This window comes from Dendropsophus ebraccatus, chromosome 1, assembly GCF_027789765.1.
Source record: "Dendropsophus ebraccatus isolate aDenEbr1 chromosome 1, aDenEbr1.pat, whole genome shotgun sequence".
Lineage (NCBI taxonomy): Eukaryota > Metazoa > Chordata > Amphibia > Anura > Hylidae > Dendropsophus > Dendropsophus ebraccatus.
In genome coordinates, this window is record NC_091454.1 from 25,844,147 (window position 1) to 25,860,538 (window position 16,392).

Genomic DNA, 16,392 nt, shown 5'->3' on the forward strand with positions numbered 1-16,392 from the left:
GAAAACTGGGATACAGCCATAGCCATAGGCTGTATCCCAGTATTCCAGTCGGTCCTCCCGCTGTATCCGCCCCCTGCACGGAGCGGGCAGACAGCGGTAATCCGATGCCGAGCGTTCGGGTTCAGCCGAACCCGAACCTCGGCGGGTTCGGACCATCCCTAGTCCTAAGTAACCTCCTAAAGTCATGAGAGGACCAGAAGTTCTGATTTGTCTCTTTATCTTTGTGCTGTTTCTTTGGAATCAAAGCTTAGTTAAGTGTCACGTGACTTTCTTCAGCTCTGTTGATTGGTTGAGACTGATAGAGAGGCGTGGCATATGTGAAAATTTATAATATATAATATTATAAATATAATTGAATTTCTCAAAATTTTTTTGAGATACATAACCCGATAGCTTTGCGTCTTAAATAGAGTTGTCAGGCCCAATCCTTACATTAAGTCATTTCTTTAATTTTAGAGGGGTTATCCAGGATTAGAAAAACATGGCCACTTTCTTCCAGAAACAGCACCACTCTAGTTTGGGTGTTGTTTTGCAGTTGTAAAGCCTCTCCCAAACTTTGGACAAGAGTCGCCCTGTTTCTGGAGGAAAGCAGATATGTTTTTCTTAGCCTGGATAACCCCTTTAAGTTTAAATGGAACCTGTCAGGTCACTGGGTCCTCACAAACTGGCCCAAAATCCTAGAAGGTCAAAAGAAAAGCATTTGAATGCTGCTCTTTTTAGAGCTCTACAATCCCTTCAACCCCTTTTTGTGAGGCACTGGGGACATGACAGGTTCAGTTACAATCTCTCACCTAAATGAACATTGGTCATGGAGAGATGCCAATCCCTTCTAATATAACTGTAAGATCATGCATTGACCCTCTTAAAGGGGTTGTACTTGACAGAAATGTTTTCATATTTGACTGGGGGAACATTAAAAAAGAAGCTATACTCCCCCCAAACCCCTGATCTCCGAGTCTGACATCTCCGATTCCCCCCTTTTCTCACCACTATTTCCTAGTTCCTGTTGACTGGCCACTTCAGCCAGGCATCAGCTGTGCCTGTCCTAGTCAGCGATTGGCTGAGCAGTTTTTAATTATTTAATGGATCAACAGGACTGGGAGATGTGGGGGATCAGGGTAGGTGAGTATAGCTCCTTTTCCTATTTTTAACATTCCCCCACCAAAATATAATTAGAATAAGACTTAGGCAAGCAAAGTATTGAAAATAGAAAGACTTGTAGATGTTATCTGTATGTGGACCCTGTTTTAAAGTGGACATGTATCTGTGGACATATATAATCAAAACCAAAGGAATGACCACATTGGTAAAATATGAAGAAAATGTGAAGAAAGTTATAAGAGAATAACTTGAAGACAGATAACTATGTTTTCTACTTATGTGAAGGACATGGTGGTGATGTTGATGAAGAGGGGGCCTTCTATAAAAGCAAGAGGTCAGATACCCCCGTAGAACTTGATACTGCAACCATTTTGATGTAGATATATTGTATTGTACCGTGTATTTTACCAGTAAAAGCTATAGCTGGTGCATAGGTTGCAGTTGAGGACAGCGATACTATAAATGACATAGTTGAGGGGCCGCATTACAGGTTCTGTATAAGAGCTATAGAAGTCATTTTTGTATAAAGCTTTTAGAAAGAACGGCTCCAGTCTATTGATATTTGTCACTTACTTTCTATATAGTTTGCATTGTCCACAGTCTATTATGTGGAACCGGTGAAAATATAGCTGGCAGTGTAAATTGCTTTGGTTAAGGTATAGATATTTCTTACATAATCTATTGTATATTTTCTGACATCAATATATTTTTCAGTATAAGTGTAGTAAAAAATATAAGCGGACGTAATAAAAGTTAACATGCAAACGACTGAACATAAAAGTAAAAAATACTGTATAACCATACGGCGGCGTAACCCAAAACGTCAGTCACAGACAGACACGGGGCTTGCCAATTCCTGTGGTTACCGCTTCTTACCCATAACTTTTTTGTTTTTTTGGTAGACGGTCCAGCCGTCACCGTACCATTATATTCCCAAAATTAGGTTGTAAATATAATGCTGTGTATGATAAAATATAAACTCCATCTATACATATAAAGGTAGTCAGGGGTAGACTGAGAGCAATCTGGGCCCTTTGGCCTATAGGGTCATGGGGCCTCTTACCAACTATCATAGCTGTAATACACATGAGCCAGGTGAACAGGTTGCAAACTCTACACCTAAATTTTAAAGCATCTGACTGCTGCTGCTCTCTTTTGGCCATGGGGCAAATGCCCAATTGGTCAGCCTATCCCTGGATGTAGCTATATATATAGTTGGTAGCCATCACTCTGCTCTAAAGATAGAGTCTATTTCACGTGGACCAAGGCAGTTGTGGTGGCTGAAGTCTCATGAACAACCCAAACATAAGCACAGTCACAATGCTACAAACGTGCAACTCTCTTGCTACAGTGGAGACACTTGTTCAACCTTAGATGGCTCCATTGTTGACCACCTTCCTGGTAATATTGGCTCACAAAGATCAGAAGGACAGTTTGGTTCACGCTCTAAAATGTCTCCACTGAGTTTGGGCGTCTACCGAGAAGATGTTCTTCATATGATCTTCTCCAGATTGTCGTACATCGTACTGTTCATCTTGCACTAACAATATTGCACTAAGCTCCTTTTTAATTTGGTTTACAATGGTTGTGTCTCGGAAATTTCATGGTAATTCATGCAAACTTGCTTGTGATTTACCAAACCTGAAGAAGAACTTAGAGCAGGAGGATAGTTTTGGTCGTCGTACAAACACTGAAATTCCGTTGACCTTATTGCATAAAGTTGGAATATTCTATTCCATATATTGTGCCATGTTCCATAGTGAAGTAAGGTCCGTGTTACTGGTATTGTCTACAAGAAGCTTTCTTCCACATCGTGCACTTGGACAACTTCCTGGATATCACTCTTGACCTCACTCTCCACCTCTTGATCGGGCTGCTCCAGAGGACTGTCGCAGGAAATCGTGGAAGATGTGTTGCCTTCTTGTAGTGTTGAGCTGGGTGTGAAAAACACACAAATCATTCAGTTACATTACATTTCTATTTCCAGATTATATTATTATAATTATTAAAGGGGTTATCCCTTTAATAGAGGGTTATCACTTTAATAGAACTGAGCAGCAAAACCCCGCCCAAACTGGAGACAAGAGTGGTGCTGTCTCTGGAAGAAAGTGGCCATGTTTTTGTAGCACTGGATAACCCCTTTAACAATATAAAGTTTGAGAGCCCTTTCCAGACCATGTTATAGAATTAGAAAGAGAAGTTGTTAGAATTGTGTAGGCAGAAGTATGGATTAGCAATAGTGACTATAGTGGCTATTGAAGTTGGCATGGTTGGAGTGAATTAGCAAGCTTTTATTATAAATACATATTTTTAACATTGTTTAAAATTTTTTACATATAAAACACCTTGAAATTTGCATGCTGAGCACTACTACTATTCGTTCTTTGGACGAATGGCGTAATCTGCCCGTGCATAGAATGGAGTCTATGGAGGGTGGTTTAAAGGGTTTGTGCCATTAAGAAATCTACAAATATACAAACATTTCCAAAAATGTACTGTTAATGCCCCATGTGCCTGCATTGTTTTGATAACCATTGTTACGACCCGCTAAGCCTTATTCCTACATTCCGTGTAACATGGACCCTATGGACAGGTAAGCCCATAGTGGACTCTTTTCCCGCCCGGTATCATGTATCAATATGATGCTGGGATTAAGAAAAGTGTTTGAATCTTCAGCCATGTGGCTGCTTCATTAGGATGCCGTGAAGATACTAACACTGTCCCGAAATGATACTAAGATATGATGCTGGGTGGGGAAAGAGTCCACTACAGGACTTACCTATCTGTAGGTTCTGTGTGTCACGGAACGTGGGAAAAAGACCAGGCATGCTCAGTTCAACTGTAATCACCAGTAAGTACTGGCAGTTGGTCTCCACTGAGCCTGCAAGCAAGAGGGGTTGTGGGTAAAGTGTGGGCTATGTTGCTCACATTTTGATCCATGGGGTAGAAAAACAGTACAGGGATGTTAGTTACTTTATACTCCTTTACATATATGTATGTGGTACATATTTGATGTGATCAAATCAGCTTTGTGCTTCAACCCCTTGAAGGATGAGAAGGTAATGATATAAGAGATGAGGTTAGGGTTACCAAGGTTTCACCCTGACAGACCATTCTTAGCATCTACTTTACCTTGGTCGACTCTCATTCAGCACATTATCAGAGTCCTCGGGCTTGGGGTCAGGCAGAGGGATAATGTAATCGCTGTAATTTGGCTGTACGGCTGAGTACATGATATTTGAAATGCTTTCTCCCTCATAGACAGGATTATTTATTTTTGTTGCTCGGGGTCTCACGCGAACCACGGCCGGGTGATCACTTCTCATAAACTCTTCATTTACTTGTTTGTATCGCTATAAAAAAAAGAGAATTTAAATTTTTTTGGTATGCGTTTTCATATTTTATCCATTCACCCCTCCCCCTTGCTGTTTATAAGTATAAGGTGTAGGGTATTATAATACACACGTTACCTGTTTGTAGCCATCGGCTAATAGGTTTCCTGTCATGGAGACTAAACTGGAAAAGGATGGCCTCTTCTCAAATTTTTCATCCCAGCATTTCTGCATAATCTCATAGCTGTAGGCAAAAAGTTATGGTTAGTCATCAAATAGGATAAAAATATAGTACAACTATAGCATATGCAGTAATGTAAGTGTATTCTTTGATGGTTATAATGGAAGAGCAGTATGCTGGCCATACACATTGCAGAATACCTTAAAGGGGTTATCTTTTTCTTTCAAATCAACTGGTTTCAGAAAGTTATATAGATTTGTAATTTACTTCTATATAAAAATATCCAGTCTTCCAGTACTTATTAGCTGCTGTATGTCCTGCAGGAAGTGGTGTATTCTTTCCAGTCTGACACAGTGCTTTCTGCTGCCACCTCTGTCCATGTCAGGAACTGTCCAGGGCAGTAGCAAATCCCCATAGAAAACCTCTCCTGCTCTGGACAGTTCCTGACAATGGACAGAGGTGGCAGCAGAGAGCACTGTGTCAGACTGGAAAGAATACACCACTTCCTGCAGGATATACAGCAGCTAATAAGGACTGGAAGACTGGAGATTTTTCAATAGGAGTAACTTACACATTTATATAACTTCTTAAACCAGTTGATTTAGAAGAAAAATATTTATGCTGTAGTACCCCTTTAAGGCCCCCTTGGGCACAAGGGCTTGGATTTTTACCTTTGCACCTCCTTGCAATTGTAGAATCCCTCATAAATTATATCAGTGGCGGACCAGGATCATAGATTTCATAAGTTCGACTGAGAACAGGGCTTTACAGGGAAGTTCCACTCATGCTTTGGCCACCCGAAAGAACTGGGCTGCCTCTATGCGACCTAAAACCAGAGGATGGTCTGATTTTATAGTAGGAGGATTATTTTGACTGGACTTCCCCTTTAAGTTAACATAACTTCTCCTTTATTTCTGATGCTTCTCCTTCTCTTTATCATTAACTTGATTGATGTGTTTATTATAATTCTCCATAGCTTTTTTTTCACTTCTGAAACAAATTTGCATCATTTGCATCCAAAAAGTCTAGGTGGTTTAGATAAATATACAATTAAAGGGAACACATCACCATGAAAATGCTATCTAAGCTATCGGCATCATGTTATAGAGCAGAAGGAGCTGAGTGGATTGATATATATCTTTATGGGAACAGATTCAGCATAACCTGTAATTTATTGATTGAAGTCTATGATGTTTCCATGGTAAAGAGTCCAGTCCATTGTGACACCGCCCACTGGACTCCTTAATACAGAATGAGCTGGGATTTCAATCAACAAGTGAGTCTTTACCCACAAAGATATATATTAATCTTCTCAGTTCTTCCTGCTCTATAACATGATAGTGATAGATTAAATAGCAATGCCCTGTTGACAGGTCCCCTTCAAGGTTCTGTTCACGATACATTATTGGCTTCCATTTAATATATATATGGTAATTGTAGCCTGCAATGTATGCCTGTATATATATTGACTTATCAGTACGATTTTGGACTTTGAAAAAACAGTATCTGTAAGAATTCAATGCAAGTACAGAGAGAATACATAGACGTCACGCAGATGCTCCCCTTGATCAGACTCTCACTCCGGTTCCAGAGTTGAGCCGCTTTCTTCTATTTACCATACATTTGTATTAGCTTGCTTTTCCAGAGCAGTTTTTAGCTTTTTTAAAAAAAATTTTTTTTTTTTTTTAAATTTGTTATACTGTAACTTACACTTCTTCTGATGCATATGATGGTCTTGACATCCTATAGCCTCGCTTTATGGCATTGTAGAACTGTTCATTCATTGGTAATTCAGGATATGGTGTTCCACCTTTAATGACAGGTTAGATATTTTTGGTCAGAACACTGGTATACGAACAACTAAATGGAATGGAAAAAACGTATTGGTGGAAATACTTTGCAGTACACGTTGGGCCCAATTTATTAATGTGTTTCCAGCAGCAAATATTCAGGGTTCTGTCCATTTTCAGTGTACAGACTCATTTACTTAAAGCGCATAACACAATTTGTCCGAAAAACAGACAAACCCGTCATTTTTGTCCGAAACCCGCCAAGTGGGTGTGTCATGGATGTGTCCTTTAAGACTCGTCACATCTGACATATTTACTAAGCAAACATTCATTTTTTTGACGAGTTTTCTATTCTAAGAACCAGCCACTTCTAGGGTGTCGGGATGGTCGGGTTTCAGTTTTGTCCCGAGAAAAATCTTCCAGATTTACATAGGGAGAAATAACGGACACAAATGACAGCATAACGGCTTCAAATCGACGTTTTGTTAGTAAATGAGGCCCATAGCCTCCATTAAAGGAGAAGTCTGGCTATTTTTCCCCGAGTTGTGATGGTGTCATGATTCGAGGGAAAATGCCTCTCCTGGCTGATGGACTGGCCACTCAGCCAATCAATGACTGGAGTGACCTCTCCATCAGCCGGGTCGTGGCGTGTCTAAACCGAAGATCCCGGAGTCTGGTGGGGGTCCTGAGGCCAATCCTGCCAATCACCGGGGGCACAGGGAGAGGGAAGTTCTTAATCCTGATCAAATTCCCCCCTGCCAGCTGACAGATTTTAAAAGGAAAAATGAATTCTTTCCCTAGCTCCTATGGAGCCAACGGAAAGAACCGCTCTTCTGGTGTACTCGGCTATTTCTGTCGCTCCTTAGGAATTATTAGAGCCGTAGGTCACAGGTCCCGATACGCAGATTGGTAGTGGTGGTGGGGGGGGGGGTACAGGGGCCGGACCCCACCATCTCCTACTTTTCCCCGATCCTGCGGATAGGTGGAAAGTTCATTTTTCCTGCAATACTCCTTTAAGGGTTGCTTGATTTTAAAAATCCATTTAAACACCTTAAAGGGGCTTACACCTTCCAGAACTCTCTCTCTATTAGCCAGATAAAGAGCAGCTATAACGGATGACCGAACCATAATAATTTTACCAATTAATCAGTATTCTGATAGAGGCCTTATTTTTTTGTTGAAATTTTCTCATACCCAGTGTGAATATTTCCCAGAGGAGGATACCAAATGACCAGACATCGCTGAGGGTCGTGTACAGGTTGTTAAAGATGCTTTCAGGTGCCATCCACTTCAGAGGAAGGAACGTCTATAATGAAAAAAACAAAGTTTGTCTATGAAAGGTTCAAAAGTTGTGGTGTCTGATCACCCAAGATTAAGATTATATGGGAGCTTTATTGTTATATGATGCGGTTACTGTAATGTTGTGTTGCCGTCTTTGTTTTGCACCTGTCAGTGTTGGCTAAGTAGATGACATTTCCTGTCAGCATCACAGGTCAACAGGAAGTGTGGTTTCCTGTCTGGCAGCTTACAGGAGGAAGTGGCGGCATCATCAAGGGTCAGGTAGTGACGTAGTGGTGGGCACTCTGCTGTTGCACATTGTACCCCTAAGAAATTGCTTTGGTGCCAGGAAGAGCTTGTGTGTGATATAACTATATGAGGTTCCAGAGGAGTCTCTATTACACAAATCAATTATATGCCATTACGGCCGAAAATCGCTTTGTGTAATGCACGATGTCGGCCGATCAATGTCTTTTAACATGTTGAAAGGCAAAAGAGGAGCATAGCGGCAATGCGCTGGCGTCGCTCTGTGTAATAAAAGCAGCGTCAGCAGACCACCGCTATCTCCTATGGGCTGTCCCGATGATGTAAAAATTGTGGGGGAGATTGATCAAACATGGTGTAAAGTGAGACTGGCTCAGTTGCCCCTAGCAACCAATCAGATTTCACCTTTCATTTTCCAAAGAGTCTGTGAGGAATGAAAAATGGAATCTGATTGGTTGCTAGGGGCAACTGAGCCAGTTCTACTTTACACCAGTTTGATAAATCTCCCTCTATGTGTCTAAACACTCTACAAAACATGTAATACCAGACCACCACAGAATAGTCATCACACATCAACTCTTAAAGGGGTACTCCAGCAAAAAAAAATAATAATAATTCAAATCAACTTTTAATTTACTTCTAAAAGTCAAGTCTTCAGTACTTATCAACTGCTGTATGTCCTGTAGGAAGTGGTGTATTCTTTCCAGTCTGGAGAACAGAAGAGGTTATCTATGGGAACTTTCCAAAGCAGCAGCAAATGCCCATAGAAAACCTCTCCTGCTTTGGACAGTTCCTGACATGGGCAGAGGTGGCAGCAGAGAGCACTGTGTCAGACTGGAAAGAAACACCACTTTCTGCAGTACATACAGTAGCTGATAAGTACTGGAAGACTGAAGATTTTTTTTTTTTTAACTGAAGTAAATTACAAATCTCTGGCACTTTTTTTCACTGGAGTTCCCCTTTGATCCCTTGTGGCAAGTTGAATGTTCCTTAGGAGACTGTACATGCTCCCTACGATTTGGAGTTGATCAGTGTTGGTCACTGTGGTCTGGAACCATACGCCTGTTTTGCAGAATGCTAAATGACATGTTTGTAGTTGTGGCCGGTTCGGCAGCAGTCTTCTGGTTGAGGCAAACGTATGTGAAAGCAATGGTGTGAAATACCTAAATGGGGCAGGTTGCGGCAGGAAGTACCGTCCCGTTCTGTTGCACACCTCTACAGCTTTTGCACAATGGGGAGATTTATCAAACATGGTGTAAAGTTAAACTGGCTCAGTTGCCCCTAGCAACCAATCAGATTGGTCCTTTTATTCCTCACAGATTCTTTGGAAAATGAAAGGTGGAATCTGATTGGTTGCTAGGGGCAACTGAGCCAGTTTCACTTTACACCATGTTTGATAAATCTCCCCATTGTGCAAAAGCTGTAGAGGTGTGCAACAGAACGGGACGGAATACAGAATTATCAAAATATTATGAAACTTGGAAACCTTTATTTTAAACTCTATTGCACAATTCCCACCCTATACTTCTGCTTGGGAAAGTTTCGGAAGTGTAGGAGGCAAAGTTGCAAACCGTAATGCAATGTGTAATACAATACCTATGGAAGGAAATATGTCACCAAGAGAGTATACAGTGCTGCGAAGAAGGATTTGCCCCCTTCCAGTTATCTCATTGTTGATTACTTGATGTTACCCCATTCTCAGTTCTGGAGAGATCTATTAAATAAGGTATCAGGAGCCGTCTGTCATACTCAGCTCCCAGCACCGCTGGAGCATATGGCCGACCTCCCGAAAACGTACGGCAGAGCAACAACGGTGTCCCTGGCAACTGGTCCGCCCGGTTCATAGGGATGTGGCGGCATCGAAATTGTTGCTGCTGCAGCTTCTCCAGCTTCACTGATTTTATTGTGTTTTGTTTGTCTTGTCCGTGTTTTGTGTTACACCTTTTCAGGCCAGGGACTGTCGCCCAGTTATCGGCTGCCACTTAGGGCAGTTGCGTTAAGTAGGCTAGGTCAGTGGGGCAGGTGTCAGTGCCTCACCTGTCCCGTATCCTCCTGTCCCTGAAATAAGGCTTGTTAGGAGAGAGAAGCTGCTGGGGACCACCCTGATGACGTATGGTTTGGGAATCATGAAAATATGAAGGTCGAGAACTTGTGAAGGCTTAGAGCTGGGCCCTGATAAGGGTAACTACCCATCCAAGAAGTTTTTTTTATTTTTATAAATTAGGTAGCACATGATATACAAAGGTGTCACTGATACCATTTTGTTGACATAGTTGGCCAAAACTTGGGCAGTATGGTCGCAGGGTGGTCAGCTTTGTTGTCTTGCAGTGTTGGAGTCAAAGCTTAAAATCTGCAGGTGGCCACTTCTGCATAGACTGTATGTGGGTTTCCTAGTTTGTGAGAGCCACCAGCCATTCCCGTTTCAGTGAGACAAAGACATGGCTGATTGTTTAATCACGATCACGGTCAATGAATAACTAAAAGATCGGTTTTGGTGGAGAGACATCACTGGAAAAATCACCAAATTAGCCGAGAGAAATACTCACGTTGCCTTTGGAAATGTAGTTGGAGTCTCTCACGATGTCTCTGGCTAGTCCAAAGTCACAAATTTTCACTAGTTTTCCCTCACAGATCAATACGTTCCTTGCAGCCAAATCCCGGTGAACACACTGTGGAATAACGCATAGTTTAGCTAAGTTATCAAGCGGAACCAGTGTCAGACTGGGGTACCAGCAGTGCTGGTGGATTATATGTCAGCCTGGAGCTGCTAAACAGGGAGGCCAACCACTTGCTCAGTTGCCCACTAAGGGGTACGGCCCACCGGGAGATTCCCCTACTCCCCTGTGGGCCAGTCCAGGCCTTAACAGAACTATCAAGATGTCAACCTGATGCCACCCATACCAGCTGTGTTCTGGTACTGGCTCCTTTCTGACCAACACTGGCTATGATCTGATGCATGCTGGTTCATTCCTGGTGAGCTTCTGGTTACTTTTTTGATAAAAACCAGTTACAGTTTGAAGAAAACTGCCTACTTTTTTGATGAATAATAGTTATATTTTGATAACACAGTTGAATGAAATATTGGTTGTAATGAAATATTGGTTTCTGTCTAATGACACTGATAAAATTCTAGGTTTGGCTTCTGATGAATAGCGGTAATCAGTAGATGAATTTACATTCAGATGAGTACTAGTTAGGTTTGATAAATTGCTTTTTTTTAATGTGAACTCTACTTATTATTAGCCTTACTTTCTATCTACTTTACATTCTGTAATAGACTTCCTGTTAGACACTCTAGCCGGGAAATCAGTCAATTGTGTGTGTGGTTTTTTTCTTCAATAAATCCTTTTTTTGATAGATAGTTATTGGTTACTTTTTGGAAAAAGCATAAACAGACAACGGCATAACACCATTGGGAGAACTAACCAGTACACCTCAATGGCTACATGTGTGAAAAGGTAACTAATAAAGTAATAGGCAGCCTCTTCCACATAGACTTACATAAGTATAATCACCAGCTCGATCCCTCACCACTGCCATTCCTATTCCACTGGCATCACTTCTACCATCAATGACTGGGTGGGAAGTCACCAGGAAGGTAGAACAGCAGGCACCTAGGCACTGCTAGAATAACAGTGGACAGCAGGTTGGGCAGGTGAGTATTCTTTATTTTTTAAGGCACCCTGACCCCTTTTACATTTTTTCTCCAAGCAACCCTATATTAATAGAAAGTATGATTGAAGAAGGGAGTCCAGTTAAAATTTTTGGATTTAAGCAAGAAGATTCAAGTTACCTCTAAATCTTTGAATTGAATTGACTTACATTTTTTGAAGCCAGGAAATCCATTCCATTGGCAACTTGGTAGCTGAACCCAATTAAATCAGTGAAGCTGAGGACCGGAGACTCATTGATCACAGTAGAATAACTTGTTCTTTCTGGAGCTTTAGGAATAGAAATTAGGAAATAAATGTTATTTGGTCTTTAATATTTAGTATTAACCTATATATTATGAAGACAATTGCTCTCCATATGCTTTGATATGAGAATGATAAAGGGGGACCTACTTGCCAATGTGGTCTTGTAAAGACAGGGATTTTTGGAGAAGTTTTAATATATTTATAAGGCAATGGAAATGCTATAACTGAAGACCAAGGCTTTAGTATCACCGGCCTCTCAAAGATCTTCCATTATAGGTATCTTAGATTAGAAAAGGAAAATATTTCTCGATAATTCACTTGTATTGCCAAGGCCCATGGACACGAATGGTGAAATTTCTGAAAAAAGTAGACTCTTATTTCTAAGTTTAGATACCTCCCTTTAAATCTATGTGTATTGGCTTTAGAGGGGTACTCTTGAAAAAAAAAAAGTTTTAAAATAAACTGGTGTCAGAAGGTTTTATACAGATTTGTAATTTGCTTTTATTAAAAAATCTCTTCCAGTACTTATCAGGTGCTCTATGTCCTGCGGGAAGTGGTGTATTCTTTCCTTTCTAGCACAATGCTCTCTGCTGCCACCTCTGTCCATGTCAGGAACTGCCCAAAGCAGTAGCAAATCCCAATAGAAAACCTCTCCTGCTCTGGACAGTTCCTGTAATGGACAGAGGTGGCAACAGAGAGTACTGTGTCAGACTGGTAAGAATACACCACTTCCTGCAGGATATACAGAAGCTGCTAAGTACTAAAAGACTTAAAGGGAACCTGTCACCCTCTGGGCCCAGGCAGAAACGGACATATCCTGCAATAAAGCTCAATATACTTACCACATGGGTCCCGGTCCCGAATCATCTTCTCGCGCCCATTATGGTAATGAGCGCCGCCGGGCCCAAAGTCCAGCCTTCTCCACACCTCCGACAGTTGATTGACGCCAGTCTTCTTTCTCCTCATCTTCTGTCTTCCTGCCGGATCCCGCGCAGGCGCCATGACGGATGTTCTCGGCGCTTGAGCAGTTCTCAATTGAAGCCGCTCCAGAGCTTCACTGTTAACCGCGCATGCGCACAAGAAGTGACGAGACCTTCGCAACGGCGCCTGCGCGGGAATTCATGAGAAGACTGAAGACGTCAATCAAGTTTCAGGAAGCGGCAACGAGAAGAGGGCCTCATGAATAAGCTGGACTCATCCGTCAATTCCTATGGACATTGGTCTCATCTCGGCTCATTACCATAATGGGCGCAAGAAGAAGATTTGGCGATTTATCTGTGTCAACAGCTGGATCCGGGACGGGACCGAGGTGGTAAGTATATTGAGCTTTATTGCAGGGTATGTCCGTTTCTGCCTGGGGCCACAGGGTGAAAGGGTCCCTTTAACAATAACTTTCTGACACCAGTTGATTTGAAAACACTTTTTTCCCTCCGGAGAACCGTTTTAACGTTTTGTGATGTATTCTAAAACTAAACATAGATTGTTGTCTTTAATGAATTACTGACCAGAATTGGAATAGTGTTCTAGTTCATAGGTGGTTCCATAGTTGCAGGGTTCTATCTCGGCATACTTAATCTCATCCTTGAGGTCCAGCATTGGCACATAGTAAATGTCATCTTTGCTCATGTCCATGTAACCACCATCACTTTCTACTGAAACTGAAATGTGGCTAAAAAGAGAAGATGGAGACTGTAAATATGTAGAAATCTCAGTACATGGAACCAAAAGTGTAAAAAATCTACATAGAAAATGAAGCAAGTTCAAAAAGCTTTAGAATTTGTAGGAGGAAACAGAAAAATGAGAACAAACTATCTCATTTACCCAATAAAGACACTACTGTATTTTATTCATCGGGGAAAGGAAATGACTGGTCGCTACAGCATCTCCGTTATGTGAGAGAACCTGCCAAACAGTGTCCCTGATCTCAGCATCCTTAAATTTTCTATGTAGTACATGGCAGTAGTTAAAACGTTAAAAAAAATTAGAAGCACTTCCAGCCAATCCAATGGTTTATGCTACTGGTTCTATAAGGGCTTATAACCATGGCCAGACATCGGTTTCATCTACTTATGATAAGTCATGGAGCTGGTCTAATGGTGTGCCTCATTGATGAAGAACAATTCTGCCTGTGATCCTGAAGAATGGTTTGGTCCAGAAATATACTATTCTAAAGGCCTGAATAGTGCTAAGCGAGTATGCTTGGTCGAAAGAACATAGTGCTTGATCAAGCATTGGGGTGCTAGATTGAGCTGGATGCCCAACTTATCATGTCAGGGTACCCGTTTTTTTTTTTTGTTAAATATTTACACTACTGTACTGACACACCCCAAATATTTAAACAGTTTCACAGTTCCCGGTTTTATCATTCATTATGATGCTGGGAGCTCCGAAACTGTCGTACAGTACAGTAATGCAGCAAGTCATACTTACCTGTCCAGGTTCCTCCCGATGCTCCTCCTCTGCTTAGTGACAGCCTGCTCAGCCAATCATTCACTATTGCAGGACGGTGCAATGATTGGATGAGTGGGCTGACAGTGAGCACCAAAGAGCATCTGGAGGAGCATGGACAGGTAAGTATGGCTACCTATTAGATTTATTTTGTTCAGATTTTTGTATTTTTCGTCCCTTGGAGGAATGTTTAAATGAAATATTCAAAAATTAGAACAAAAATGGTTCTAATGGCTCATGTCTCCCATTCAAGGCTTGTCGTAAACTCAAGCATTAAACTATGCTCGACTCGAGTAATGAGCATTTAAGACAACACAAGACCTCATATTTTTTATAGGAGACGTCTGGTAAAATTCATAATTACGGTGTGGGCAGGGGGTGGGGGGAACATAATAAAGAACCTATACTTACTGGTCCCCATGACCCCCCCCACAGCACCACAGCACTGGGCTCCCAGATGTCATTTTGTCTCCTGTTCTTGGTACTTCACAACTCGGGTAGATAGCCTGCCCAGCCAATCAGTGACTGCAGCAGTGTCCCGTCCCATTTGCTGACTGGCTGAGTGGGGCATCCATCTGGCAAGTCATGACATAGCAGGGGGAGAGATGGAGAATCCCAGCGGGCATCTGGGAGCAGGACGCAGCGCTGCGAAGACATGGGGCCGGTAAGTATAGGTTCTTTATTGTGTTACCCCCATTCCTCACCTGTACTGAATATTTTTTATGTCAACAGAATTGTCAGGGGCGTAATTAGAAATGGCTGGGCCCTATGGCAAACTTTTGATTGGGCCACCCAACTAACAACTAGGCTGTCAAGTGTAGTCATAACTGCATAAGTACAAGAGCTGGTCAGGGGTGCTTGCAGTTAAAGGGACATTTGCAGAACCTGGAAGGCCCACTTGGCCACTGGGTGCAGCAAATGATAATGACTCAGGGGACCCAGTGTATTGAAAGAACAGGCCATGGGGCCCCCTGATGTGGCGGGCCCCATAGCAGTCGCTATGGCTGCTACGGTGGTAGTTACGCCCCTGAGAATTGTCCTAACCCTGATTCTATACACATTGTTCTTGACTAGCCATGTCATTGTTTGAGCTTCATGATCAGTTTCACTGGGTGGATTATATTCCGATCACTAACAAAGGGGGGAAAAACCTCAGGTATGAAAACTTTCTTGCACATTTATACAGTTACTAAATGTAGGTTTTACCTGGACATTCGTTCCCCTGTGGAGGCGTTACTGTAGACTTCACTTTCCTTCCTCTTGTCTGCATAGTACTGGAGGAAGGTGTGCTTGTTTTTATGCAAATAATCCACAAGATCTCCATACCGGCAATATTCTGTAACTATGTATATTGGCCCTGAGAATAAAAATAAATAAATAAATAAATAAATATTAAAGTTGTAGATTGAGAGTCTTTTTTTAATTTTTTTTTTTTTTTTATAAGGCATTGGGGGTAGACATTGCACCTGCATTTACCTCCTTTGGTGCAGGCAGCCAACAAGTTGACAATGTTTAAGTGCGGCCCGAGATGACTCATAATCTTCAGCTCTGACATAAGAGCCTGTTTCTCGCTGCTCCGAGCAGTGGCTGCAAGACAGAAGGAGAATAACATGTAATTTTGAAGAAAAAAAAAAAAAAGTAAAAATAACCCTCTGCAATCCTAACCAGAGAAATTCTTCAAAACTTACATTTCAGCATCTTTACAGCCACTTTTGTGGTTGACTGAGCGTGTCCTAATCCATGAGCCGTAGCTTCTACCACTCGGCCGAACGCCCCAGAGCCAAGTGTTCGGCCTGAAAATAAAAATGGAAGAAACGGAATTATTACAATATGTAACGCTTGCTACTACCAGAGGGACTCAGTGGGAGCTGTATACATCTGTATGCAGTCAGGCCCCCTAGTGGTGACTGCAGGTAGCCAATATTACATATCAAAGCCTCTCTCACCACAGCCCCTATAGCAATTGCTATATCACCGCATATCTTAGAGAAGGCAGAAACAATAAACAATGTTTACTTTCTCAATGATACTATATGTACAGTGTTGGACAAGGTTGCTGATCGCTGATCCCGATCTCCCTT

At 41.8% G+C, this 16,392-nt stretch overlaps 1 protein-coding gene across 3 annotated transcripts in view; it reads right to left on the bottom strand.

Annotated features, from left to right (window-relative positions):
• Positions 1–874: 874 nt before the first annotated feature.
• Positions 875–16,392, bottom strand: part of PDGFRB (platelet derived growth factor receptor beta) — an 81,014-nt gene continuing 65,496 nt past the window's right edge. For all 3 annotated transcript variants that reach the window (XM_069969130.1, XM_069969131.1, XM_069969132.1), the window contains 11 exons: positions 16,000–16,104; positions 15,788–15,898; positions 15,518–15,668; positions 13,369–13,532; positions 11,769–11,887; positions 10,493–10,615; positions 7,599–7,710; positions 6,325–6,424; positions 4,572–4,677; positions 4,234–4,454; positions 875–3,035 (listed from right to left, as the gene is read on the bottom strand). In XM_069969130.1, the coding sequence (XP_069825231.1) occupies positions 2,891–3,035; positions 4,234–4,454; positions 4,572–4,677; positions 6,325–6,424; positions 7,599–7,710; positions 10,493–10,615; positions 11,769–11,887; positions 13,369–13,532; positions 15,518–15,668; positions 15,788–15,898; positions 16,000–16,104 (1,457 nt within the window). In that variant the 3' untranslated portion in view covers positions 875–2,890. The remainder of the gene's footprint in view (positions 3,036–4,233; positions 4,455–4,571; positions 4,678–6,324; positions 6,425–7,598; positions 7,711–10,492; positions 10,616–11,768; positions 11,888–13,368; positions 13,533–15,517; positions 15,669–15,787; positions 15,899–15,999; positions 16,105–16,392) is intronic.